Raw genomic sequence first — 26,636 nt, 5'->3', positions numbered from 1 at the left:
GGTTTACTGAATTAACCATTATGTGCATATGCATTAAACAATGTGCCACAAACAAGCTGATCACCTGTTAGCCTCACACCTTGGGTGAAACCAGCCCATCTATGCCTCAGGAGCCCCTTATCAACAGCTTTACTTGTAACAACTGATAAGAACTTCCAAGGCTCACTCCTTTGCCCTCATTAGCCCTTTCTTGTTTCTCATGGGCGTTCCTTATACAACAATCATTCTCTAATCTGGAGCCAAAGGTTGTGTTGTCTAAGATGTATGGGGAATATGGTCTAATAGGGCTACATGACCTGACATGCAAAAATCCAGATGAACCCTAAACAGTAAGAGATACAGAAAACTGTGTATAGTTGAAGCTTTCTGGAATGCCCCAGGCTGAAGAAAATAACGTTTCAGCTCATCCCAACTGAGGACAGCAGACACTAAAACCAAAACAAAGAACGCCACTACGCTTTGCATGGTGTGAAGCCAGCCATGGGTTAAAGCCGCGGTTAGGCAAACCATGCTTTAGCGGGACGCATGAACCAGAATTTTCCTTTAGAACTGGCGACAGCTCCAGAGGTATCCGGCGCGCGCCTCGCCACTTCTTGGAGCGGCTCCGAGTTACGTCCTGGACTTCTAACACCGTTACATCTGGGCGTTGCGGAACTGCACCAGGCAGAGCTCTGGGCTGCCGAACGGGCCTTGCCATTCTCGGTAAAAGGCGCGGGCGTCGGAGCCCTCGCCTTCCACGGCTAAATTAAGAGGATTGGACACCGAGAGGAGTGGGCGGAGTGCCGGGAGTGCAGTCCCTTGAGAAGCGGCCCAGCGACTTTAGCGCTGACAGAGGTGAACCGACCGCCTGGACCGGGCGCCCATGAACTTGCTGGAGGAGCGGCGGCGAAGGTGGCCGGAGGAGTTCTGCGCCCCTGAGCCCGAACGCGTAAGTCCACCCCGCTCGGCGTCCTGGGACTGCGCGCGCCAGGGCCCCGGCCGGCCGGCGGGCCTGGCAGGCGGTGACACGAGCATGCGCTGTCGGGTCCGCCGAGGCTACGACCCGTCCTTTCAGCCGCGTTGCCTTCCCTCGCCTGCGCACTTTTGCAAACTGGCTGGAGGACCGGTCGTGCTGAAAGCAAACCAGCAATACTTTACGTTGCCCTCCTAAATGTTGCTGAAGGCCCAGCGGTTCCAGCAGGAGAGGAAGAGGAAAGAACCGCGGAGAGAGGAGTATAATGGGAAGAAGGAAATAAAATTCATGGGGGGGGACCCCTCGCTTCCTCCTTTAATCCAAACTTGTAGCTGGGGTGGGATTTAAGAAGAGTGCCGCGATGCTCTTAGCAAGTTAACTTCTCTTCCTCCTCTTCTTTCCATGCACTCGTTTTTAAAGTCATAGTACATCACGCAATACCTTAAATTGGTCTTATCGGAAATAACAGTGTGCCTGGCTTGCAGATCTGGCCAGCTGGAATATTTCAGCCTTTTCTCTTCTCCCGACTTGTCCGTGGGTCCATAACGGACACCCGTGGGGCCGACTGCTGTTTCTTGGGAGGGTTTTACGTAGGCTTCGTTTCATTTTCTCTGTTTTAAATACGTCCGCGCCCTTCGATTGCAAATGATCTGTGAAAGGATTAAGAAGAAGCGGAAAAAGCTTAGGGGCGCAGAGCAGGAAGAGTGTTATGGTTGCTTTCTTACCCCTTTTGCCCCCGAGTTTTTCCTCTAGATTGGCAGGAGAGCAGCAGGTGTTGGGAGAGGTCGATCTTGCACTCCAAAACATATCACGATGTGGCAGTGGGTTTCCTCAGAGGTCTTCTGATCCCCAATTTGAGCCTCAGTCTGGAAATCGATGAGCTTGGCTTGAGAATTTTGGTAGTCCAATGCAAACCAATAAATTATAATTAAAATAATACATGATTTTACTTGAAGTGGACTGCGAGATCAGCTTTGGGATTCTTGTTGATTGAAAAGGAAGCAAGTCATTTTGGGCTACTCAAATTTCCTGGCTGTAGCATGAGGACTATGTACAATTTGGCATTTTGAGTGGGGCTACCAGATCTGGGCTGCCAAAATCACAGTGACCACTAGCCATGGGGACCAGAATTGCCTCACAGAGTGTTTGGCAACAAGTAGGACAAGTGCAGACTTTAATTAAACCTGTTAATACAGTACAGCTTTCTCCACTCCAGCTTCATGTTTTCCAGATGCATTGGGGTATAGCTCCTAGAATCCCAAGCCAACTGGCAGAGAATGTTGTGAATTGTAGCCCACCACATCTGGACAGCACCACATTGGGAAAACATGCCTAATCTTTCATTTTCTCTCTGCTTGGGAAGAAGAGTTGCTAAAAAAAAAGGGGGGGGGAATGCATTGTGTAAAAGTTGCTACTAAAAAGAAATAATGGCATTTCTTGGACTTTAATCATGAAAGCTAATAATAGCTGTCTGAAAATCAAAGATCAGTAAGAGTGCATCCTAAGTTCTGCTCCAAGCTTTTTCTTTTGGCCCTTGTAAATTCCAAAGCAATTATTTTAAAACTCAGGTCTGGGCCATAAACTTCAGCCTCATGGACCAGTTCTAGTATTTGTAGACCTAAAGTATCTCTGACAGATACTTTTAGTGCTTCTTCAAAATCTTCAAATGATTCTACATCACCTTCCCTTCCTAGAGGGTCCTCTCATCCATCAGGCCGTGCCACTCTTGCAAGAAAATAGCAGATTCTGACAAGGAAATTTCATGAGCTGTCATGGAGGTGAGAATGGAGAAAGATGTAGCAGCTTGTATATACATAAATGTCAGAAATCATCACTCAGTTATAAATTTACGCGGCAGATGCTACTGGCATAACTCTGCTGGTTCAGAGGTAGTAGGATTGGGTAGAAAGTTAAAAGGATGGGGAGAGGCAGGATGGATTGTGTGCACTTAAAAACATTGCCTGGGGCTTGAAAAATATCCAGGTAGCTGGGCACCTAAGATTTTTGCTTGGAATTTGAAGCATTAAACTATGAAATCATCTTCCTCTCTTATTTTGAGAACTGGGTGGTGGGAGATGTAATGGTTTGTGGGAATGACTTTGAGAGACAGGAAAAAAAATCTGCAGCCTAGGCAACAGTCTGATAAGAGGCAGATCAATCTGCAGGTGGGGGAAAAACATGGGAAGCGTTTCAGAAGGGACCCTCTCTAGTTTTCTGGGGACTAAAAAGAGAAGAGGGGAGAAATACTTTCTGTCTTGCAAGATTCTGTTAATGTAACCTTACAATAAAGTAGGATTAGCTCATCTGGGTGTGCTTTTTGCCTGGACTACCTCACAAGGCTGACATCAATCTTGCAAGATTGAAAGTATTTCTCCCTTCCTCTTTTTTTAGTCCCTGGAAAACTAGGTAGGGTCATTTCCACAAACCATTACAGGAGGTGAAGACAGGCAGAAGAATCTACAAAGGTATCTAGAAGACAGAGGAACTGGAATTCTACACTCCTACGTAACAATATTCATTGCATTCTTTCTTATGCTAGTGTGTTCTTCCTCATAGCTAGGGGGAAAAATACAGTACAGTAAGGACTGTCCTAAATGGCACCCCTTAAAAGTCAATAGCAGTTGGCCATCATGTGTTTTGTAAGCAAATATATGTCTACCTAAAAATATCATTTTATATTTTAAAATAAAACTTGGTTTCACATTCCTATGAATTCAGTTGTTCCATATTACCTTTTATTTTAGCCCTCTAGTGTTAATAATTAAACAATGCTGAGCCCAGTTCTTTAGCAATTTCATAGTATTTTTGTAGTATGTAAAAAAAGCTCTTGTCAAGAGATTTGTAATGGGGGGGGCGTGTTACGGGAAAATCTATTTTTAAGAGACTTGAAATGTAATTCAGAATTCAAATGCAGCAGCAAACTTATGACAGGAAACTGAAATCACTAGTGACTTGTTATATGCTAATGTTGCAAACTGTGATGCCCCTATATCTTTTTCCTGAAGTGTTTTCCAGTGAGCTTTATAGTGTAATTAAACCTATCAGTGCAATGGCATGTGCTTGTTAAAAGAGCCACCTTTGGTACTTAATTGTAGTTAGCCATCATTTGCTTTATTAAAAGTACATTTGCAAATATATAACAAGGCAGGCAAATCCCTCAGGAATTTAACCCACTATCTTCAAAACCCACACACAGCTCTAACCTACCCTTTGGCTGAAAAGGGCTGGACACGTTTCCCCTCTAGAGCCTATTAAAACTACTCTGTTAAGTGACCAGAGGCTGTTAACACATTAATGACATTAGTTGCTTCTTTTCCTTCAGGGACTTTACACAAAGCCTTTTCCCTCCTCTCCCCTTTTTTGGGGGGGAGGGCTGACACTAATAGCATTTCTACAGAGGATTGGATTTGTTGGCGGGGTTGATCAGAATAATGTAAGCTAATGCCATCCTCATTTTCCTTGTCTGTCTAAAGGCCATCTACTTTAATGCTTTATATTCAGTGGAGTGAGTTTTAATATCACCCTTAAGGGGTGATTGGTCTTATCTGCAGCTTTTGAGATCAGAGATGGTAATTGGCGTCTCCTTTAATTTTTATCCCACTGATATACTTAGCTAAGAAAGTGCTCCCAGCCAAATGATCATGCAGCCATGCCAGTCGACAAGCGTAAGTTACCTAGCCTAGCCTACCCCTTGAATCAAACCATATTCCAAAAGGATCAAGCGGTCAAAGAAAATAGGTATTTTTGAAGGTTTCCACAAATAACACAAGACTACAGAGTATCCGTCAGCAGTTATCAATAACTGAGTATTGAACTTCAGCATGTGCTCCATTGTATGCAGCTATATAAGGCATTGCCTGGAGTTTAAAGAAGGATACATGACTGAGATGTTCTAAGCTACCTATTATTGAATCTCAGTGCCCTTGCAGAGGTGAAATTTAAGTGAGACATAAGAAGAGTAAACAATACCAAATAATCTTTTCCGTGTTTATTTTTGCAGTAAGTTACAATAAAACTGTATTTTTATATACAATTAAAATTAATTATAGAAAACTGTAATGTCATAGTTGCATCATTGTTATTGTTTGAAATAATACTTTGGTGTGTGAAATCCATAATACAGCTTCAGTAAATACTACAGGACTGACTCGTTAGAAAAATCATGCTACACATTCCAGTTAAGGCAAACTATCTGGGATAAAACGATTGCCATTCTTTTGAAGCAAATAGAGTTAAATTTCCTTTATTATATATTCTTGGATTTAACTCAATTGTGCACTTAGTCCCAAATTTCTATTGATTATGGTTGAAGTGACCCAAAATGAGAAATTGGAAGTTTACAGATACTTGTTTTACCTAGTGAAAATCAACTTAGTCCAACAATCTTCATTCTTGCTACACTCACTCATTCTTTGGCCTGTGGTTTGTCCTTGGTGGGTATCTTATCCTGAAACTTCATGCTGCATCATACTTCCTTGTATTATATATGGGAAAATGGCTGGTGCTGCATTTAAAATGAAAATTGCATACTTTCGTAGAGGAGGACTCTGAAAAGACCACTCATTGTTAGATAATAGCACCTGTCTGAAATTAGTGGCCATGCTTGCTGTAGCTGATGGTGATAGAAGTTCAAGTCGAACAACATATAGAAGAATCACAGGCTATTTAACCTTGCTCAGCAGGAAAACCACAATAGTTATCCTAAATTCTGTTCACATTGAAACATTGGACAAAACAGCATGTGAGGCTGTAGGCTGAATATTAAAGCAAGAGGGATAATAATACTAAATGTGCTTATATGTAATAATTTAAAGCTGCAGAATATTACCTAAAGCGTATGTTTCAAAATGTTAAATTGTTACTCTGTGTGTTCATGCTATACATTTCATGAAGCTTCATGCAGAATCCTCATGGAATATCCAGGTTTTATTCATCTGCTCATTACATACAATAAAGCAAAAATGCATTGCCTGTTCAAAATATATATGTGTGTGTGTGTGTGTGTGTGTGTATATGTATATATGTATATATATGTATGTGCATATATGTGTATATACACACACACCATAAATATATGAGATGCTATCGTAATTAACTTAAACTTTGCTCAATAGCAGACATTCTTCCTAATATATTTGGACTTTTAGACTGCAGAAGAATGAGTTTGGCACATTTATGCACCATTTTTATGAAATTCAATGTGAAGGTCTCTAAAGCTATCTGACCCATTGGGCCTTGCTATGGACATGCTAGGTATGAGTTATTAATGCAGTCTCCACAATCAGAATTCTATACAGGTCTGTTTTTGCGGTTCCTTGAGATGTTTCTGATGCCTTCAAATATCAGAATAATTTGGGAGTCTCTATAGAAACCTCTACAGGTTCTGCTTGCATTAGTGTAGCATTCATAACCAGCTACTCTGTATGCTAAATTCCTGTCTCTGATCATAAGTGCCTTAGACCCAAAGCAATAGCCTGGTTTTATTTTTGATAAGAGAAAATTTCTTCTAATGCATAGCAGTAAATCAGTTTTCTCTTTTATCTGTCCTTTCATGCATCTTGCTAGTTATGCTGCTTGTACTTGCCTGCTATAGCTTTTAATAAAGGACAAATTCTCCAGGAACAAAGGAGATGGATGTTTTCCCGATGGAAAGCAGCCTGTCTTCAGAGGGTCTTCTCAGATTTTTATTATTACATTTTGTACACTCCTACTATAATACATATTTTGTTTCTGATTCACTTCCTCTAGATGTATCTTGATTCATTTTCAACAGTAGTCATGCTTCAGCCTTTTTCCCTTGGATATTCTTCTTGTATTCATCCACTTTGTTTTAACCTAACAGGATTCTATTTCATTTCATTTCATTTTTGTTTATATTCAGATTTTTGAACTTGATTTCTATGAAGGTGTATCCTTCACAAAATGAAGTGTTGCTATTCTAGTGTCCAGTCAACCTGAGACAGGAGCCCTGAAGCCATTTTCAGAGGTTAAAGAGAAAGATACAGGAAGACTTCAAGAGAATAGAGGGGGGGGGACTTTTTTCTCTTGCATCCTACTCAAACAATTTATTCCATTATAAAGGTCTAAAAAGGTTCAGTTCAGGTGTTAGTGTAGATAGGATTTTATGGACCTCATGGTCAGCTTTACCCCTATTCCTACCGCATCCCCCCTCAATTTTACCACCTCCCCGCTGATCCTCACATCATTATTTCACTGGATTACTTTCAATATGCCATAAGTCCTAGGAATCATTAAGCACAGGTCTTTGTGAAAAGCTCCTTTCTTTTACATGCTTTCTCTATAAATTTTTTGCATATAGCAATACATATTAAAAAAATCTTATTTTGAGGTGCCCGCATTCCAAACTGATAGATGCTCAGTTACCCAAATTTACTGTTAGAAAGATGCTGCTGCTTTGAGTGGAAGCATAGGTTGTAGACAAAGCTACTTGTTCTTGGAAGACAACATGCTTATGACAATGATTATAAAATAGAAAACTACAGAAATCAGAATACATTATTTTGATACCAAAATCTGTTATACAATGTAATGCTTTTCTTTCTATTTTCTATTCCTTTCCAAATATCTGTTATCCAAAAAGAAAATACCCTTGAATCTAAGAGAGTTCCTTTAATAAAGGAAAAGAAAGGTGAAAACATAATCTTCTGCAAACCCCAGTTTCCCCATCTTGCCAACCTAGGATTGGAAACTGCATCTAAAACCAATTCTGGACACCACTCGGCCAGATGTGATGACACATTTGTACATGTGTATATACATATATGTGTGGGCATATATACCTGCTAGAAGTTACACTCTAAAAATAAGCAGGGTTAGGAATGTGTGTGTGTGCATTGAATTAATAACTACTGACTAAAATTAATTGTATATACAAAGGAAGCCTGTTTGTAAAACAAATCACACTCAGACCACTCTCAAACACAGAAATGCACAAGTTTACACATACACATTCCTTCCCCCTCCCAACAGAGTCAAAAAGAAGGAGGAAAGGATGGAGAAAAGGGAAGGGGAGAACAAAATTAGATTTTAAAAGGGCAGAGATGTTCTCAGGGAAGAAAAGAGAGAAGATCTTGTTGGATATTACAAAAAGGGTTGGAATTCCCAGGTAAGAAGCTGTAGGCTGCTGACTGCTTATCTTCAAACACATCTAAGTTTTGGGCAGCAGTATCTGCAGCCATCTATACCTCCCATCTATTTCCTCATTTTCACAGCATCTTTTAGTCTTATGAAATGCCCCATCCTCCAAATCACAGGTAGTCATTTAGGGAGAAATCTTGCTTCCTTGTTAGGTAAATACGGTGTCTATTATTTATATTTTAATATCAAAACATGTTGCAGTCTTATGTTCTTACAATAGTGAGAAAAGTCATTTCTCAAGTAGGAAGAACAGTGACCATCAATCGCTCATGGTCATGCAATAACTTGTGGTCACAATGATTTCTCCAGAACGAGTCACTTTGGCCAAGATGCATGTATAACGAGCATATGGGAAAAACCTTCAGAGTTAATTTCTTTTTCTTTTCCCAGAAACGAGTGTGCAGAAATTTGGAGGCTGTTCCACAGGCCATCAATCCTTGCCACCCACTAAGCAACTGTTTTATGGATTACTGGGCTATGAAACAGAATTTGAAGCAGAAGGACCCCACTGAATTGTTCAATCCTCAGATTACGAAAGAGAAGCCAAATTATATGGTATGTTTTATGCAGTTCAAATCTATGCTTTTAGCAGATGTCAATGTATTTTATAATAAAGATGTCAAATAATGATTATCGGGTTGTTTTGAGAATTTTGTATATATGTGCTTATTAATCAGATATTTATGGATAATGAAGCCAAAGCTACTGCCCAGCCATGTCCAAGATGTATTGCTGGTGAACCTGTAAGTATATTAACCTTCTTACTATGACATAAGATAGGCTTGTTCTTAAATATTAGAGCCATAAAACATAAGGTTAATAAAAAAAAAAAACAGCAATTACATTTCTCAGGGATAAAGCATGTAAATAAAAGCAGCAGATTGATTTAGCTTTTTCTTGGTATGCTAGCAGAGTGCAAACTAATATGTTTTCCTGCATTAGGCTGAAAATATAGGGAGTGCGAGCTCGTTTTTCAAACACACTCTAGAAAGCAGAATTTAGTCACCTAAATGAATCTCAATGCAAGTTAAAAAGGCATGTATTACTCCGTTCCAGTTCGGAGACATTTAAGATTTATGAAGAGATTTTAGAAGTATTTCTACAAAACTGGAAGAGGGGAGTATTGCATATTATTCTTTGATATGTTCAATCTAAGGTATAACCCAATTCAACCAAAGATTTCTGTGATTAAGCAGTTGTTTTCAATCCAAGGAAGATGATACTCCCCAAAGCCAGAAATCCTAGTGCGGATTTCCAAGTATTTTAATGAAGCCCTTAACCCCATTCCCAGTTGATACTTTTTTTTTCTTTTAGGAAATTAAAATTAAAATTTGTGTTTTTAACATTGAATACAATTGGTGAGAGCAAAAGTAAGGAAATAAATATTTAAAACAAAGTAGATAGAGGCACGATTTTTAGTTTGTTTTCATTGAGCTAGGCTAGCCCCTAGAATTAGAATGTACATTCATGTTCCAACACTACAAAAGCCAGTGGAAATAGGGTTGTTTGTGAGCATCTTTAGCTGTTTGACAAACGGGAAAATTAAGTATGAATAAATCATTTATCTTGTTTCTGTGTAATATCTAAAGTAGGTTCTCCTTCATATATTCCACAGTAGTGTTTCCTGAAAAAGACGGCAATGCTTATTAACTGTATGTTGAAATCTTTTATCTTAGAATAGGTTGGCTACATTGTGCTTTTAATTTGCTAGCCATAAACTTATGAAACATTGACAAGCTGAAGCGGTATCTATTTGCTTAAGTGCTGTAGTTTTAAAGAAGGATTATATAATGTCACGAAACATTTTCAGTGCTTTTTATACATAGTAGCTAAGAAAACTACCGTTTTTGTTACCAGCATTGGAAAACAGTTGGCTACTTTAGTGGTATTCTCATTTTATGAGATTTTTAAAAACATCTGCCTGACCCTTCTTTGAAAAGAAAGCTGGTCATTGTGGGTTTGATGTACCAAGGCCATTATCATGTTCTTAAAAAGAGAGAGAAAATACTGCAGGCTTAATTCAGAAAGCATTGGACTTTTGGAAATTGCAACTGAGTTCACACATTGTGCTAAGATTTAATATGACCTATTTGGTTTTGATTGTGAGCTATGTGGAACCAACCATTATAGGCTGTTAAACCTGCTTTTTAGTTTAATGTAATAAATTAATCCAGTTATCTGTGGGTTATTCAACAACCCATGGTGTAATGCTGTATGTTAGCCCAGTCTTTATCTGAATGGGCATCTCTAGCTCTAGTTAGTAGCTGCCTATCAACAACATGATTCTTTAGCATATTTAAAACCTCCCAAGTTTATCAAATCTGCAGATCTTATTGCAGTACATTTATTCTGTATTCTTAGTGTAATATAATTTTTTATCTGTATAGCAAACCCTGCTTTCAATTAATATGATTTATTTTTCATTACAGGGACACTTTGGTCATATGATGGGTTTATAGAAGATCAAAGGACATTGATGCAGTAGTCCTTCAAAAAAATATGCATGAGAAGTTTGAGCTCCCAATACTTTCTCCGCTTCTCTTAAAAACTCTTATAGGTGTAAAAAGAAGTAAATAAGGGATTATATTTTTTTAAGTATTTTCAGTAGAATCCCATGTTGGTTTGCTATTTAATATTTTATATTACCTGTTATTTAGGGGAAAAAAGTTCTAAATACTCCTAATATGCACATGTCCATATCATGTACTATTATAGGCATATTTTCCTGAATGTAGGCGGTTAATTGCATTATTTTCATTTTGCACCTCTTGCATTGAACACCCAAAATGTGTGTTTGTTTCTATATGAATCTTAATAGCAATGGTCAACACTAAACATCTGTCTCAAAATAGAGATCTATTCCACCAATCTTAAAATAATATTTAAAATATTTAAATTTAAATATTTAAATTAAATATTTAGCTGATTAGCAATATTCTGTGCAGTCCCATCATTTAGTAAAATTGTGTTGTGGTGTTTCCTAATGCATTGAGACTACAATCCCAGATATTCTAAGGGAAGGGGTTCTGGGAACTTTAGAACTAACTCACCTGGAGGGCAGTAAATTGGGGAAAACTCTTGTTGGCTGGATGAATCCTATCTGAGAGAAGAAAAAGGAAATTTTAAGATAAGAACTAGTTCTTTTTTCAAGTGAAATAAAAAATGAGTCAAATGAATTGCTTGCAGTTCTTTGTTTGCTGCTAGTAAACATGATTTTAACCTGCATGTTTCCTGAATATGTCATAAAAGGTTGTTGAAATTACTTTTGAATGCAAGATTAAATCAATCACTTTTAAAATAATTAAAAAACAGGTATAAGTCATTTTCATGTACCTATTTGTAATTCAGCATTATGGCAAAACTGTAGAGCAAACAATGCCTTATGGGAACAGGAATGGCACTTCCTGTTCTTACCACTACCTTACTTCCTGGAGACTCATAGAATTACACAGGAGCAGTGCAGAATTTTGTTCTTGAGCTAATTTGGTTTTCTTAGTGTGCACTGCTTTCCCTTCTGACCAACTCTTTCCCACCAGCTTTAATATGTAGAATCTGAACTTTGGTGCTTCCAGACAAACACAATCTACCATTACTTGATAGAAACTTAGTATGCAGGTCCCTTTTAAATTTCCATAGGAAAACATGGAAAGATTACAGATGGAAGAGATGTTTGTCAGGAGCTATAATAAAGCCTTGTCTGGATGCACTTTCAGTGATGTATTTTATTTTTCTATCAGTTGTTACTGCAGGGTCAGAAAGCATTGCAGAGGCTGAAAACTATATCAATGAAGTTATGTTAAATATGTCCTAAAATAAAAGGGGAGAAATCCTTACCCAAGAGAAAGAAGACATAGACCTGCTTCTAAGAACAAAGTTTATGGAAGCACTTCACATGAAAACATTTAGGACCTTTTTTAAAAATATATTTTTATGCTAAACGAATTAACAAAAATGCATCAATAATGCCAGCACTTAATGCAATATCAGAATTTAAATAAAAGATGTAACATATGATGCCATATATTTTAGCCGAAATACTTAGCAACTGAATGCTTAGCAACTGAAACCTGGTAAATTGAACTACCTACAATTATTTGCTCCTTCTAACTTTACAGTTCAAATACTTTTTGCTTATGATTGTAATATAGTATTTAATGAAATATTAACATCAAAATATGAATACAATTAAGGAGAGGGATTACAATTCAATTCAATTCTACTACAAAACTGTTATATTCTGCCTTTGCCAAAGACTGAGATATTTTATTTATTCCTTCAGAATGCTATGAACAAAACAGCTTCCAAATCAGCAGCTTGAAGCGCCTAAGACTGCATTCTTGAAGCGCCTAAGACTGCCTAAGCGCTTATCTGTGAAAGAGTCTCAATGAACAAGTGTAAAGGTTCCTCTTCTCTGTGTAATACCTTACCTTCAAAGGTGAGGATGGCCTTCACTCTTACAACCTTCCAGAAAGTCATAAATAAATTCTGGAGCATTTTGGGGGGTTGATTCCAAAGCTGTTGATGTAAGATTTAGTTTTTACTATATTTGTTTACTGTTTATATTTTTATATTATATTATTATTGTATTTTAATACATATTCTGTAAGGTGCCTAGAGTCCAATTTCACTGAGGGGTGTATAAATCTAATAAATAAATGCACTAAACACATAAGAGAGACTTCCTGAGATCTCATAGGATTTTTGCAAAGTGTGTCCCACCTGATCAGGCCCATCTGATATTGGCTACATCGGCTGTAGTGTGAGACTCTTATATAGAGTCCAGCATTTGTAGATTCCATCCATGCAGTTATTGCCTTTAAAATTTTAGGGGTAGAGATTACATGAATCACTCATTAGATTCTACATTTTCTTCTTCCAACATTATATCCACATAGAGGATATAACATAGGTGGCAAACAGGATGACAGGTAAATTTGTCCTCCTTTATGGCTCACACCATTTACAGGCCTGGAAAATAAATGTAGCAGGGCCATTCACAAACCTGAGATTGTTACTCATATGTACATTGGAAGACTTCCTAGATTTTTACCAGTTATTTTCAGGTTTTATAATATACTTTTTAGTATATCCAAGGCTGATTTTGCTCTTTAGAGGCAGGTGTTAAGCACATAAAAATGAACAGAATAACAAACCTTCATTCATACTGGGGGAGGGAAAGATTGAGCTTTACATTGTACTTAACTCAAAAACCTCTGTTAATGCTAAAATGGAAACAATGGATTGGATTTAGGTGCATAAAGGTTTCCTCTTGTTCTTTCAACCAATCTCTCAAAAATGCTCCCCACAGTCAGGTCCTTGAGGTTGACAGAAAATGCCTCTCCCTGATTTTCTAAACACCCTCACCATTTGTTTCATAGCATCCACACCACAGTCTGCCCAATCCATTTGGAGAATGAATACCAGGGCATCTCGTCCACTTGGTTGCATATAACGTAAACCTGAATTCAAGCCCAGAAGTATAATTTTCAACATAACAACTTGGCATACATGAGCATTATACATAAAGTTTTGAAATGTCTTAATTACATTCTAGAAAGCAACACATTTTTCCTAAGGATGCTAATTGACTAGACTTTTTTTTAACTAAGAGGTCCTAGAATATTTATATTGGTGAGTGTACAATGGGAAAATACAATTTTATATTGTACTTCAGACCTTTCAAATCTTACATTGAATAAACATTTTTTTTGTCTTCAAATTGAATATAGATTTTTGTCTCCAAATCAAGTAGCCTAAAATGTGATAACCACAGAAGTATTTTGAGAAATGCTTTTTTTAATTTTATAATAGAACAATTACAAATATACATTGTAACTTTTTAATATACAAAATCTAAGAATACTTTCTTAAAATGTAAAAAAATGAAATTGATACAGCAGTTGAATTTTTGTTGTATAACTTTAAAACTTTGTATTTTGTAAATTATAATTTATTTTTTTAAGCTAGAATATTAAATAGCATATTTGCTTTAAAGGCTGACAACTATTATTATTTTTTTAAAAAAAGATCTGTTAATGTATAAGAAAAACTAAGTTTACCTTTCTTCCAAAATTTGTCTTGCAATTTTGCCCAGGTAAATGCTATTTCTTGTTCTCCCTTCATATGTTTCCAGGAGTTACATCCTCGTAAATAAATAAGATAGAATTTAGAAGACTGTACTTTGCTATGTCATTGGGAACTGGGATTCAAATGGTAAAGTTCTGTCACTTCCAGCTTCTTCCATGATGATGGTTTCCTTTTCTACTACATATGTTGTTTAACTTACTAATATTGAGAAGTTTCTGTTATCAATTAGTTCTCTTTTGAACAAACATCACGGTTACTTCAATATCTGCATGTGTTTGAGGTTTGATGTAATGTGTCACAGGCTGTATATTTTGCAGTCCAGTTTGACATTTCCTCCTGGTGCATGAGTGTCTGGCACAGATTGCAATGACAAAAATGGTGAAATGTGCATCATAACCTCTTGAGGCAAACTCTGCCCTTGGTGCCTACAGACACAGGTAAATAAGTGATACAGTTTGCAACATGATGTCATGTTACATGTTTCATCATTCACCCCCACCCAGTTGGGATGCCTATACATGCATGCTAATAGGAAGGTAACATTTCATGTATCCATTGTGGACTGTAATCCACAAAAGCTTACACCAAAATAAGGATGTGAGCTTTTAAAGTGCAACAGGGGTGCTCTTGGAAAAATATCTCCATATTCCCAAACCACTTCTTCTTGAACTCTGTTGAAATGTAAACAGCAAAAGGTATGGTCACAGGAAAGCTCATTAGGACAAAAGACACAGAAAACATGAGTGCCCATTCTTTCCTTGATGCATGGGCATTCATCTATAATGTGAAAAATAGAAATATGATGGTCCAGATATTATACATTCAGCAACTTGCATTTATTCAAAAAGGGAACAAATATCTCAGCAAAATGTAAGAAAAGGCAGGTTTCTGAATCTAACTTTACTTGCAAAGAAGGATGTTCAAAACTCAAAGCTCAAGTTTCATTACAGACCGCTTGATTCTCAGACTTCTTCGAGTTTGTTTTCATTTTTTAATCGCTTGCTTGCTTGGCTAGACTTTCTCAATCTGCATTCCACAACCTACTTTCTCCAGGAATTGACCTATAGAGGATTCTCTGGAGTAAGTGGTTTGACCTCAAAGGTCTTTTTCCCCAGAATTTAAGGCCTTGGCTTTTTAGTATTCATTCTGTCCCAATATTCTGAAGTTGCTTGGTAGATATACTACTTGGGGGTCTTTTTTCCCCTTGCATTCTTTTGAAATGGTATGCCTACCTCTCCTATGTGACCAGGTGTCCCTGTACAAATACTACAGCTCCTATTTATCATACCCAAATATTAAATAGTTGCACTTTATAACATATAGTATCACACATTCTACAGGAGATATATACAGCAAAAATGAAACAGGCTGGTGTAACTACTGTTTCAGTTTAAAATAAGGCCTGATTACTTTTTATGGCTAATCATCAATAATGAATGTTAAAGTGTACTATTTAAACAAGGAGAATGGGGGAGATGTGTAGCAAACATCTCAAGTATTGTGGGACAGTAGATTACATAAATAGCTTTACCTTGTACTAAATACTACAGGTGCAGAGCTATTCAATTCTACTACACCATGGAGAAATTGAGACTGATCCTATATGCACTTCTCTGGGAGTCTATTTAACTGAACTCAGTAGGATTTATTTTTGAGTGAAATATATAATCACGTAACCTTTCTTAGCCCATTATCTTTGATTTAGGAAACATTGCTTAATACCAATAGATATAGGTATTGGATAAGCATACAGTAGTTGTCTGAAAATGTCAATCACCAAAGTAATAAATAGAATGAGGAAGCTGATATCAGGTATAATCAAGATACCAGTATTACTCTTTCCATCTATAGGATGAGAAGGACCTGAACAAAGGTTTTGATAATGCAACAATTTCTGCTACATCCCTAAGTCCCGTGGTTGGAACAAGGGTTTCAGTTCTCCAGTAATATCAGCACTTGCAGCCTTACCAGATTTTTCCTTGATGACTAACATTTATAGCATTCATTTCTACTCACACACAAATCTCATTTCATCCTTTTTACCCTTAGTGCCACTCATTTTGTGTTTAACTTTCTTCACTTTTTTTTTTTTTTTGGCCTTCACACACTCCAGTTTTTATCTCTATCAGATCACACTGAATTTTCTCTGCTTCATTCGGTCTTAACGGTTCCTTGTTCTCTCACTAAATTCTTTGCAACAATCCATTTTCTCTATATACCCATTGTACAATGTATTTCTCTTGTCCCTAATTTGTGCTGCAATTACTGTCCTTCATGCATTTTCTCTTCCACAATACCTTTCACTTCATCATTCCAATGAAGCATCTTTTTTTCTGCTTCCCATTAGCATAACTTCACACACTTAGGCGACATTTTGTAACAACCTTCTTTCCACTTTATTCCAAGCAGCTTCTACATCATCTTTCCTTATGTTCAGTTTACATTCGTTTAAGTATAAAATTAAACTATTTTCTGATACTTTTTTTCACACAGGATTCTTTTTTTCCTGTTCATTCTTGTTTTTCCACTTATTTCCATATTCTTCCAAGTCAATTTTTTCCTAAGATCCAGTCTTGGCACTACCAGAAATTATGTTTCACATTCAGAATCTCTCATTATCTGTGTATCATTCACTAATTCTCCTAATCTTTCATCATAAATGGTCAATCAAGCATGCTTTTATATTTCTATTCATTCCTTTGCCATGTGCATACATGAATAGAATTATGTTTATACCACATATTCAAAACAGACCTCTCTACAAAGCAGATATCCACTAAATAGTCATTATTTTTATTCAGTCTTTTATCTCTGAATGGCCTATTCCCTTTTTTTTGCATTCTCTCATCCTGTTTCCACCCATCCATTCATGTCACTTAAACCAATCATTTTTCTTCCCAGATCACATCTGAGTCAGAATATTGAGCAGTTCTCCCAAAATATATGCCTGGTTCATTCATTATTACCATCACTAGAGCAAAACATACAACTATCACCAATCTATGAATTATGAGTATTTATATACTACCCAGCTCCCATGACCATTTTATTATGTCATGTGCCCATAACAATCTAGATGGCACTAATTCATATCTTCTGACATACATTTCTGATAAATGCCTTTCGTTTACTGCTAAACTATACTTTCACTTCCATACATGGATTCAAGCTCACTGTAAAGAACAGATCATCTCCATTCAGATCTATTACACACTTTATGGTACCAACATTCTTCCCCTTTGCCTGCCTGCCTGCCTGCCTGCCTTCCTTCCTTAGCAATCTTAAAAGAATTTAGAATAACCTCCCATAATCCCCCTATTTGTAGGCACATTTCAGATACTTATTAATACAAATGGGACATTCTGTGCATGCTTAGAGGAAATTTTTACATGACTTCTATATTATACAATGACTAGAAATATGACTTTAAGCTTTTTCTAAACATACACTATTTAATTAGGGCTAACTTCATGTTTAATGGAATAATGTCTTGGAATGTTTTAGTAACGTTACTTTCCTCGCTGAATCTGGCTATACATGTATGCGCTTCTACTATTGTTACTAGAGCAGTATAGAACACACTTCATGGATATTTGCTTGCAACACAGGATGTCATTCATGAGTTATACATAAATAGCAGCTTTACATATTTAAAGGAAACATGAACAGCTTCATATCTGAAGTATGCTTCCCAGGGGGTACCACTACCATTTGATCTATTTTTGATTAAAATGTAAAAATTAAAAATTAAATCAAATGGTAGTATAACTCCTTGGGGAAAACATACTTCAGTTATGAAGTATTCCCTGTAGCAACCTTGAAAATCTTACAGCTGTATTGTCTCATCAGTAGGTGGTCCTTTTATGTCACACATAATTAAAATGAATGGCTGTTAGAGAGCCCATACTACTGCATACAGATTTATGAAGCTGGAGGCACCTCCACTCAGATGTAAACACAAAGTAACTGTGAGGGATAAACAGCATGAGGATAGGTATCAGTGAGATATTTCCTGTGCCATAAGAGGAAGGACCAGGTGTATGTCATAAAACATTATGTACATGTCTAGTAAAAAGAGTTTCCTGGAGAAAGATAATAATGCAATTTGATTAAGCTTACACTGCCTTTGCTGTGCAGTTCAGTTCTGTCTTCTTCAGCTAAAATATCATAAGAACTTTAAAAGTATGAAAGAATGACTAATATGTCACCAGAAAAAAAAGTTAAGTTGGATTTACTAAGAAAATGTGCTTTGCAAACTCTAATACTGCTTGTGTGTATCCAGCTACATGGATCTCTATTTGATAAGATAGCAAAGTAGGATTAAGAATGAAACTACATAATTTGCATCCCACATTTCACAGATTTGAAGAACCAAATCTCACAGGTGATTTTCCTGGGCAGGGGCTGTCCTTTAGCCATGTCATTCTTCTCTAAACCATGATTTATGGTTGTATGTATAGTGTGAGAACCGATATAAAAAATCTTGAAAATACATGGGAACTACAAATAGAACTTGTGACCCATTCATGAATTCTATTCAAAATGGCTCTGCACTACACAATAGCTTAAGTTCTGGTAGTTTACTCTGAACCATGACCATCCACAGAAGTGGGCATGGGGATCCAATGATGCCACACACTCATGACATTATTCCATAAGTAACGCCAAGTATGTACTGAATCTTATTTCTATGCTGATGACATAAAACAGCTGGCACAAATTACATAATTCTCACCAATTGGATGATGCATATGATGTCATCATGGCTTACACTGTACTAGACAGGGCCTAGTCAGTAATGCGATCAGTCTTATTTCATCAGTCTTCCGGAACTCACTAGAGCTGCCAAGGCACTGAAATTAAAATCCAGCAGGTGGTTTCCTCTGTCCCTCTGTTTTCATTACTTTGCTTTGCTAAACCTTTATCTTAGGTTTTTATTTAGGCTATTTTAAGAAAAACAATAGAGTTTTAAAAATGGATTTCCTGAAAATAGATGAACTTTCATATCTTTTTAAACTAGCAGAATTATAAAAAGTAACTTGGAAAAAGTTAGGGACAATCCAATATGATGAAATTTGATTGATTGATTGATTGATTGAATTTATACAGCCACACTTCTTAACCTTGTGTCTCTAGGAAGTTTATAGTACAAAAACTATAAAGAAACAGAAGATCATAAAAGCACTATAACGTAGTCAAGACCCCTAAAAGACATCTCCCAGTCAAAAAACTCATATATGTTGGGTTCCATTAACAACCCGGTCCTGCTGTTTGGAGTAAAAGCCACGTCTTTAAGGCTTTATGAAAGTCTAACAGGATTGGGGCCATTTGGATCTCAGGGGGATGCCGTTGCATGAAGCAGGTGCTGCAACAGAGAAGGCTCATGTCAGCCCTTTGAGGCAGACCAGGTCAGGAAATAGATACCACAAGAAATACTAGAACTCTAGATTATTGATAATCTTGAAAGCCTGACAGAACCTTTGGGTCCTGCTAGATGGTACTATTTCATGGAAGGGAACCACAGCATGCCTACTTTGTCAGACACAGTTGGGGCATAACCTAGCCCTATGCCATGTAGGGCTTTATTGGTAACCACCAGTGCTTTAAATTGCACACAGAAATCCACTGGGAGCCAGGGCCGCTCACAAAGCATGGCATTACGTTATTCAATTAAATATATGCTTAAATGCTATTGGCCAGGGGGATGTTTAAACAGCGTCTTCCCATCCCCACCACTGAATCAAGCTATGTAAAAGATAATCATTGGAGCAATATACAGAGCATTGTAACTTTGGCTGGATTGTGCCTATCATTAACATTAACCCTATATCAAATTTCAGATTTACTGTGCTAGCTGTAGGTCACAGAGACAACCAAATAATCAGTCTGAATCCCTTCTAAAAATAAGAGCTGGGAGAAGTAAGCATATCATAGCCCTGGATTTGGATATGAAAAACTCAGGGTTTTCAAGGAGTTCCAGGGTACCAAGTGCTGGAACTTCTTTTTGAACTATCTCAGCAAGCAACCACAGGGGAATTCATTTTTGCAGTGTCCTCTTGGGATCATGCTTCTTTGATCACCCACTTATACAAATACCTTACCAAGATGCTTGGATGCCAGTGACTCTACTCCAGAAACCCACTCAACTCCCGGCAGCTTGCTGTTGCCACCGTGTTTCTTAGGTAGGAATTAGTATGTGAGAAACTTATCAGTGTCACCCTTTTGGTCTTTCTTTGCACTTCAAGGTGGTGTCCTTTCTCCAGTGAAGTCAGATCAAAATACAAACCTCCTCTGTACGAGGTTTTGTCCAATCAAACAGACAAACCTAAACTAGTGTAGAAAATAACAGAATCATAACTAAACATTTGTTTTAAAAAATCAATAAAATTAAGCTAAACAGTTTGAAAATATACCAAACTTTCCAGTGTATCATCCTAAGCATGATCCCTTAATACTAGCCAAATAGTTAAGATTATATATCACTTCTGAAAGATGAGTGTATTTCTGAGGGAAGAAAGCTTAATACTACATAGTGCCATGGGAAATTTAGCACATTGTGCAAACAGCATGAAGTTCAAGTATGGTTCCTCATCAGCCAACCAGAACAGTTCAAATAGGACACAGGAAGCTACAGAAATGCGCATAATTTCCCTTGCAATACTTCCCTGGTATAATTAATATAATAGACATTGTCTGATGGAATGCTGTGTGAGGTATGCCCAGTGACTGGATGTGGCCCCATCCCTTTTTTAATAGCCCCCATAAGCAGGCATCATCAATTGATGAAAAATACTGAAAATTGGTGGGCACAGTTTTCCACAGATTTTTAACAGGAGCCCAAAGGAAATAGGTTGATCAACTCATCCATAAGTTCAATGGACCTATAAAATACTACACATATGTACAGTATATACACAAAAAAAGGGCTCCTGTTCTTCTGGCCTTTGTTGAAACAATAGTAAGAACAACTGTAACTTCAAACATTATTCAACTCTCAGTTATACCCTTCAGGAGCCAGCGACAATGGTGAAGGAGATAGGAATTCATATAAAATTAATGGAGGAGCTAGCTGAAAAGGAAAGCCCATTTAAAAATAAGTTTGTCGGAACAGTTTTGAGAGCCAGTTTGGTGTAGTGGTTAAAGCACCAGGCTAGAAACCAGAAGACTGTGAGTTCTAGTCTTGTCTTAGGCACGAAGCCAGCTGGGTGACTTTGGACCAGTCACTCTCTCTCAGCCCTAGGAAGGAGGCAAGGGCAAACCACTTCTAAAAACTTGTCCAGGTAGTCGCCAGAAGTCAACACTGACTTAAAAGCACCAAAAGAAGAAGAAGAATAGTTTTGTTCTTAGATTTCTGTAAATTAAAATATAAACTTTAAGGAAATATCTGGCCAGAGTGGTTCTAATAACCTGACATCTTTAGGAACTTCGTAGATGAGTATTCTTGACAATCAGAGCTTCCTTCTGAAAAGGTCAAAACTGTAGCCCACCCATTCCATTGTCTCCAGTTGAAGAAGTGGTATCCATGCAAAGAAATGAAAACAGACTTTCAAAAAAGAAGGAGAGGGAAGGAACTGACAGAAGGTTAATTCTGGAAGCTTTTCAAAGGGCAAGGGGTATGACTGGCTCTCTGGAGACTTGAAGTAGGCAGTAGCTTTTAGTCAGCTGCAGTACATCCTGGGAACATCTCACTATCCAGACGAATTGAGCTAGCATAATAGGACAATCAAATCACTTTACAAAACAAAAAAAATCAAATCCAGACCATGGCTACATGTTCCAAATGGACAAACTAAAGCATTTTCTGTCCCTTTCCTCCCCCCCCCCTTCTTTTCTTGCCTTTTGGAAATGAAAGGGAGGGAGAGAGGGTGAAGTTTAGTCCTCACAGACTGTTGCCACTTTATCTTATTTATTTATGAAAGTTATCTGACTTCCTGAAACCAGCAGAACTCTAGGCAGCATACAGAGTTTAAATATTAAAAGCAGACTACATATCTGAAAAAATTAAAATGGTGACTAACAATATGAAGCTAAAAGTTATAAAATTGTAAAGCATGGTTTTACAACAATTAATCCCTATAATTAATCACCTGTAAAGGAATTTAGAACTAACCTTGGGGAAAGTACAAAACAGCTGTTAAAGGAGGAAAGAACAAGCTGTTAAGGAGAAACTTGGACAAGAGATTACACAGTCCAGAGACCGAAGCTACCTTCTGGACCAGCCGAAGTTCTAGATGGTCTAAGAGAGATGAGATGAAACTATGCCATCTATCAGGAGAGATGAGAAAGGCATGAGTGACTATCCTGTTCTAGGTAAGGCCACCAGCCCAAACTGCAAAAGCCCTCTCGGTCATAGTCTCCTCCTGTTCTTCAAGTAGGAGCTGTGAGTCCAGGAGGATCCAAGGCAGCGAGCTTGCTGTTTCCAGGGAACCACAACCCCATAAAGAGCCACATTATCCATGTCCTGCATATATGGTTTCAATCCTATACTCAGGTCTGAACCAGATTGCCAATGATCCAGATATGCATGTCCTCCAGAGCCCTCTGCAACTTCAGTCTTACCACTTCCTCAATAACCTTCTCCCAAAAGGGAATGTTAGCAATGGTTCTCCATTTTTGTCAGATCCAGAATTGGCTTCTTAAGCAGTGGGTGAACTAGTGTCTCTTTAAGGACCCTTGGCATCTTCCTTTGAACAGGCATGGACTACAGCCCATGTCCAACTCCCAGTACCCTTCCTAGCCACTTTAATTAGCAGGTGTGGCAGTGGTCCAGTTCATAAGTGACAGAGCTAAGATTGCAGAAGACTCTGTCCACTTGCTTGAACAAAGAAAAAGTCTCCCAGACAACCCTGCAAGACATCACCTCCCAGTAGAATTTGTCCATTTGGCTTCCAACTTAGAACAGATTTTATCCATGAAATGCTCAGCCAGATAATAATAGCTTACAATGATTGGGCCTTCTGGCCCATACTTCCTCCAAGAGTTTGCAACATTTTAAGCAGTATAACTAGTCAACATTCTGCAAATGCAATAGTAGAGAAGTAATTACACTTTACTACCTTTATTACCATAAAGTAGACTTGAATCTGAGCTCTTACTCATGTCCAGTCACAATCACTTCTTGTTTTCTGCCAGCATCATTCCAGGTGTCTCTTTACTGCTTCATTTCATGGAGCTCCTCAGAAAACCAAGAAGTGGCATGAGATTAGCAGATAGGGAGAGACCACTTAGGGGCTATCCTGTCAAGTTGTGTATACAGATTGCTTGGATCCTGTGACTCATAACATACAACATGTTACAGCTTACACAGTCTTGGAAGCTACATCTAATTAGACATCTCTATACTTGCTTTGATACTCAGGAAGATTCATTTACCTGTCATTACAGTCTCATGAAAACAAGATGTGCATATTTGCTATATAAAACTAATTTCAGTTGTCATGATCCTGCAAGCAAATGAGGTGGTAGGCTGCAGGAATATCAACATACATGAAAAAAGGGGGAATGCCATCGACCTATCTAGTCAACTACTATTACTAGAGTTCCTATTGAATGCAACCATTGGGTTACCATTGTGCATTGCAAAAACAGAAAGCAGGGTAAGCACAAAGTTCAACATTTCCATCTACGATGCTCCTTCCAGCAGCGTTCCCTTTAGAGCTCATCAGCTGAGGCAACAGACTTCAGAAATGTTGGTACTGGCAGTTCTAAAGCCCAGGGCTATTCATTACATTATACAGCCTCCCGTCTTGTTTTACAAAAGATGAGCAATGCATACAAGGAGACTACTGTTTTCATCAATAACCTAATCTATGCTTTTTTGGATCATTTTTGTAATGACTGTACATAAGGAGAACAGTGCAGTATATTTCAACAATGGTTTTATTTTCATTATCTGTATTTTGTAGACAAATAGCAAATGTTGGAAGTTTTTGATTTGGATTAACAATATGTAAATTAATGTTCATTTAGATTTCCAAACATTTTATTCTGAGGAACTGACAATTTAGCTATGTAGCACTCTCAGGAAACTAATGAGCAAACTGTTTAAAGGTAGATTTATCTATCTATCTATCCATCCATCCATCCATCTGCTCACTAAGTGTTGAGCCATACTGATGGCACATTCTTTCTCTCTCTCTCTGCACACGCACATGCACACACACACATTAACTGAAAGTTGTTTTTGATTGCAGTGGGATAGAAATGCAATCAATCAATGATTTGTTGAAAAAACGTTTCTTAAAATATGTGTGATTTGCTTGCAAGTTTCTACTGAGCTGAAAGACAGCTATCATAATAACAGGTTGTTTCCTTCTCTCTTGTGCTGTGTACTACTGAATAAGAACTTGATCATTAACATGTATATGAATTTTGGATCATCATCTATTGAAGGAATAGATTCTATATTGGGGTATATATAGCTGAAACATACGTGATTTGCTCATGTAAGAGTAGGACCCATTGAAATCACAGTTACCACTGACATGAATAGTCTGACACTGCCAAGGCTTCTTAATCATTTAATAATTTGTAGCTTAAAGATGGCATCCAATTCAGTCATTTTATGCTATGCACTTAATCCATGCATTCATATCAGAGGTGTTTGTGTATTTTAAAACCCACTTATCCCACTCTTTTTTTTTTTTTTCAGATTGCTTGGAGTAGCACAAATACCATTCAAGCACTGAAAAACCTTGAAATATCATTCATTTAATAACTTATCAAGAATCCTTAGACCAGGGGAAAACAACTAGTGCCCACCTAAAGTCCTGGACCAACTTCCAACAGTCCTAGCAAATATGGCCAATGTCCAGAAATTGTAGAACATATTGGCTAAACACAAGGAAGGTGTCATAATCCCCATCTGTGCACTTGGATCATTCTCTGGGTCCTGTTTATGCTTTATTTATGTTTATGTTTATTTATTTATTAATGTTTATGTTTATTCCTGGGTCATGTTTATTCATGGACCCTAAGAGGTAATCTCCTTTTGAAGTGCACTGTTCTTCATGGTTCAAAAAGGTGGAGGAGGGGGAGGGGCTATGACACTTTATTATGGGATAAGATAAATAGGTCACTGTTTTAAGCCATACTGATTTCAGTTATTTTGAATATTTCAGCATGATTCAAATATCCTTAGCTTGGAATTTGATTGTGATTTAGGCATTTATTACTGAATGCATACAGCAGTAAGTTTCTGTTGGTCTAATAGGATATTGTCAATCAGCTCATATTTTCAGCTCCCTTGAGAAGATTTGTAAGATAGCTTCAAAAACGAAGAAGATTGGAAATATTTGTTCTCATATTTGTTAAGTGAATTTTGGGAGAAAAGTAATACTACAACTTTTAAATATCCAGCATTAGTTTTTACATGAGTCACATAATATAGTCACCACAAGAGGGGGCCTTATGAATAGTATAGGTTGCTAATATTATAAATAAAGAAGTTTATGAAAATTATTGAGCGGGGCTTTTTTCTATCTTACATTATGAAAGTGAAATAAGCAGAGATGTAAACCCTGTCATAACCTTTCATTGCAGATTACATGAGAAGAAAAAGAACTCATGGAATGTTGTGATAGATGAGGAATTTAAAAAAAAATCATTTAAAAAGCTTCTTTAAATTGAGTCTGATCAGTAATCTATCTTGCTTGTATTGTTCAAACTAAGTGACAGAGCTTTTTGGAGTTGCAGACTAGGATCTTTCTTAGTTCTATCTGGGGATGCCAGAGATTAAACCTAGGACATTGGGCTTGCAAATAGTTGTACTACCACTGAGCTATGGTCCTTCTACATTGACTGCAAAACAAAGATGTGCCCCGCTATCAACAAAAAGCCAGGCTTTAAAGACAAGACATAATGGTACTGATTTTACTTAGCCATCTCCTGCCCTTCCTCCACTTACCTCTGGAACCAGTAGCTTGAAAGAAAGCTATATATGAAGCAATTCTGCTGGTTATGTTTTGATTTCAGGTAAGAAGCATAAAATTATTTTTATCCAGTATGACAAATGGAAGATGAACCAGTATGCTCTTCAGACCTCAGATCTTCCAAGTAAACTTTGCCCTGAGAATTAAGTTACGTTAATATTAATTTAAGTCAATTAATATTCCACAGTCTTGAGTATTTTTAAATATTTTTAAAAATAAATACAGTTAAAGAGTTCAAATTGTTAACTTGTAAGTTTTGGATAGGTAATACTAGGCACAATGTAGTCTTTAATAAATGGGGCTGCCAGATCTGGGCTGCAAAATCTGGATAACCATGATTTGTCATTGAATGGTCATCTAGATTTTTGCAACCTAGATCTGTTAGCCCTAATTCAGTTTTCAAGCAGTCAGCGGGATATGGAAACTAATATAACCAGGAAGTAGAGAACTAAAAAAGAAAAGAAAAAAATTAAGGCAGCCATACAACACATTAGATAGCAACAAAGAGT

General features: G+C 37.4%; 1 protein-coding gene across 7 annotated transcripts; it reads left to right on the top strand.

Moving 5' to 3' along the window:
• The first annotated feature begins 282 nt into the window (after positions 1–282).
• On the top strand, positions 283–25,660 carry CUNH10orf143 (chromosome unknown C10orf143 homolog). 7 transcript variants are annotated; one of them, XR_015794282.1, is made up of 6 exons: positions 291–928; positions 8,501–8,665; positions 8,788–8,853; positions 10,540–12,545; positions 14,244–14,323; positions 24,849–25,619. XR_015794282.1 is itself a non-coding variant. In XM_088131747.1 (4 exons), the coding sequence occupies exons 1-4, from the start codon at positions 863–865 to the stop codon at positions 10,567–10,569; spliced, it is 327 nt and encodes a 108-aa protein (XP_087987873.1). In that variant the 5' UTR covers positions 291–862; the 3' UTR covers positions 10,570–14,237. The 7 variants fall into 7 exon arrangements, 3 of the variants coding, with proteins under 3 accessions (XP_087987874.1, XP_087987873.1, XP_025024157.1); XR_015794284.1 differs by lacking the exon at positions 8,788–8,853 and having other exon boundaries at positions 283–928; positions 12,390–12,545; positions 24,849–25,660; XR_015794283.1 differs by lacking the exons at positions 14,244–14,323; positions 24,849–25,619 and having other exon boundaries at positions 10,540–10,679; positions 12,390–14,237.
• Positions 25,661–26,636: the final 976 nt, after the last annotated feature.

This window comes from Python bivittatus, unplaced genomic scaffold, assembly GCF_059951505.1.
Source record: "Python bivittatus isolate LINGU-HERP-01145 unplaced genomic scaffold, Pbiv_v1 ctg000980_np1212, whole genome shotgun sequence".
In the NCBI taxonomy this organism is placed as follows: Eukaryota; Metazoa; Chordata; class Lepidosauria; order Squamata; family Pythonidae; genus Python; species Python bivittatus.
Note: the sequence above shows the minus strand (reverse complement) of the source record. Positions and strands in the feature narration are given on the sequence as shown.

Excerpts from the sequence above, each read along its gene's own strand:
- CUNH10orf143 (XM_088131747.1), top strand. The coding sequence starts at position 863 with ATGAACTTGCTGGAGGAGCGGCGGCGAAGGTGGCCGGAGGAGTTCTGC. Across the intron at positions 8,666-8,787 it reads AAGAGAAGCCAAATTATATG|ATATTTATGGATAATGAAGC; the intron begins GTATGTTTTATG and ends CTTATTAATCAG. Across the intron at positions 8,854-10,539 it reads GATGTATTGCTGGTGAACCT|GGACACTTTGGTCATATGAT; the intron begins GTAAGTATATTA and ends TTTTCATTACAG.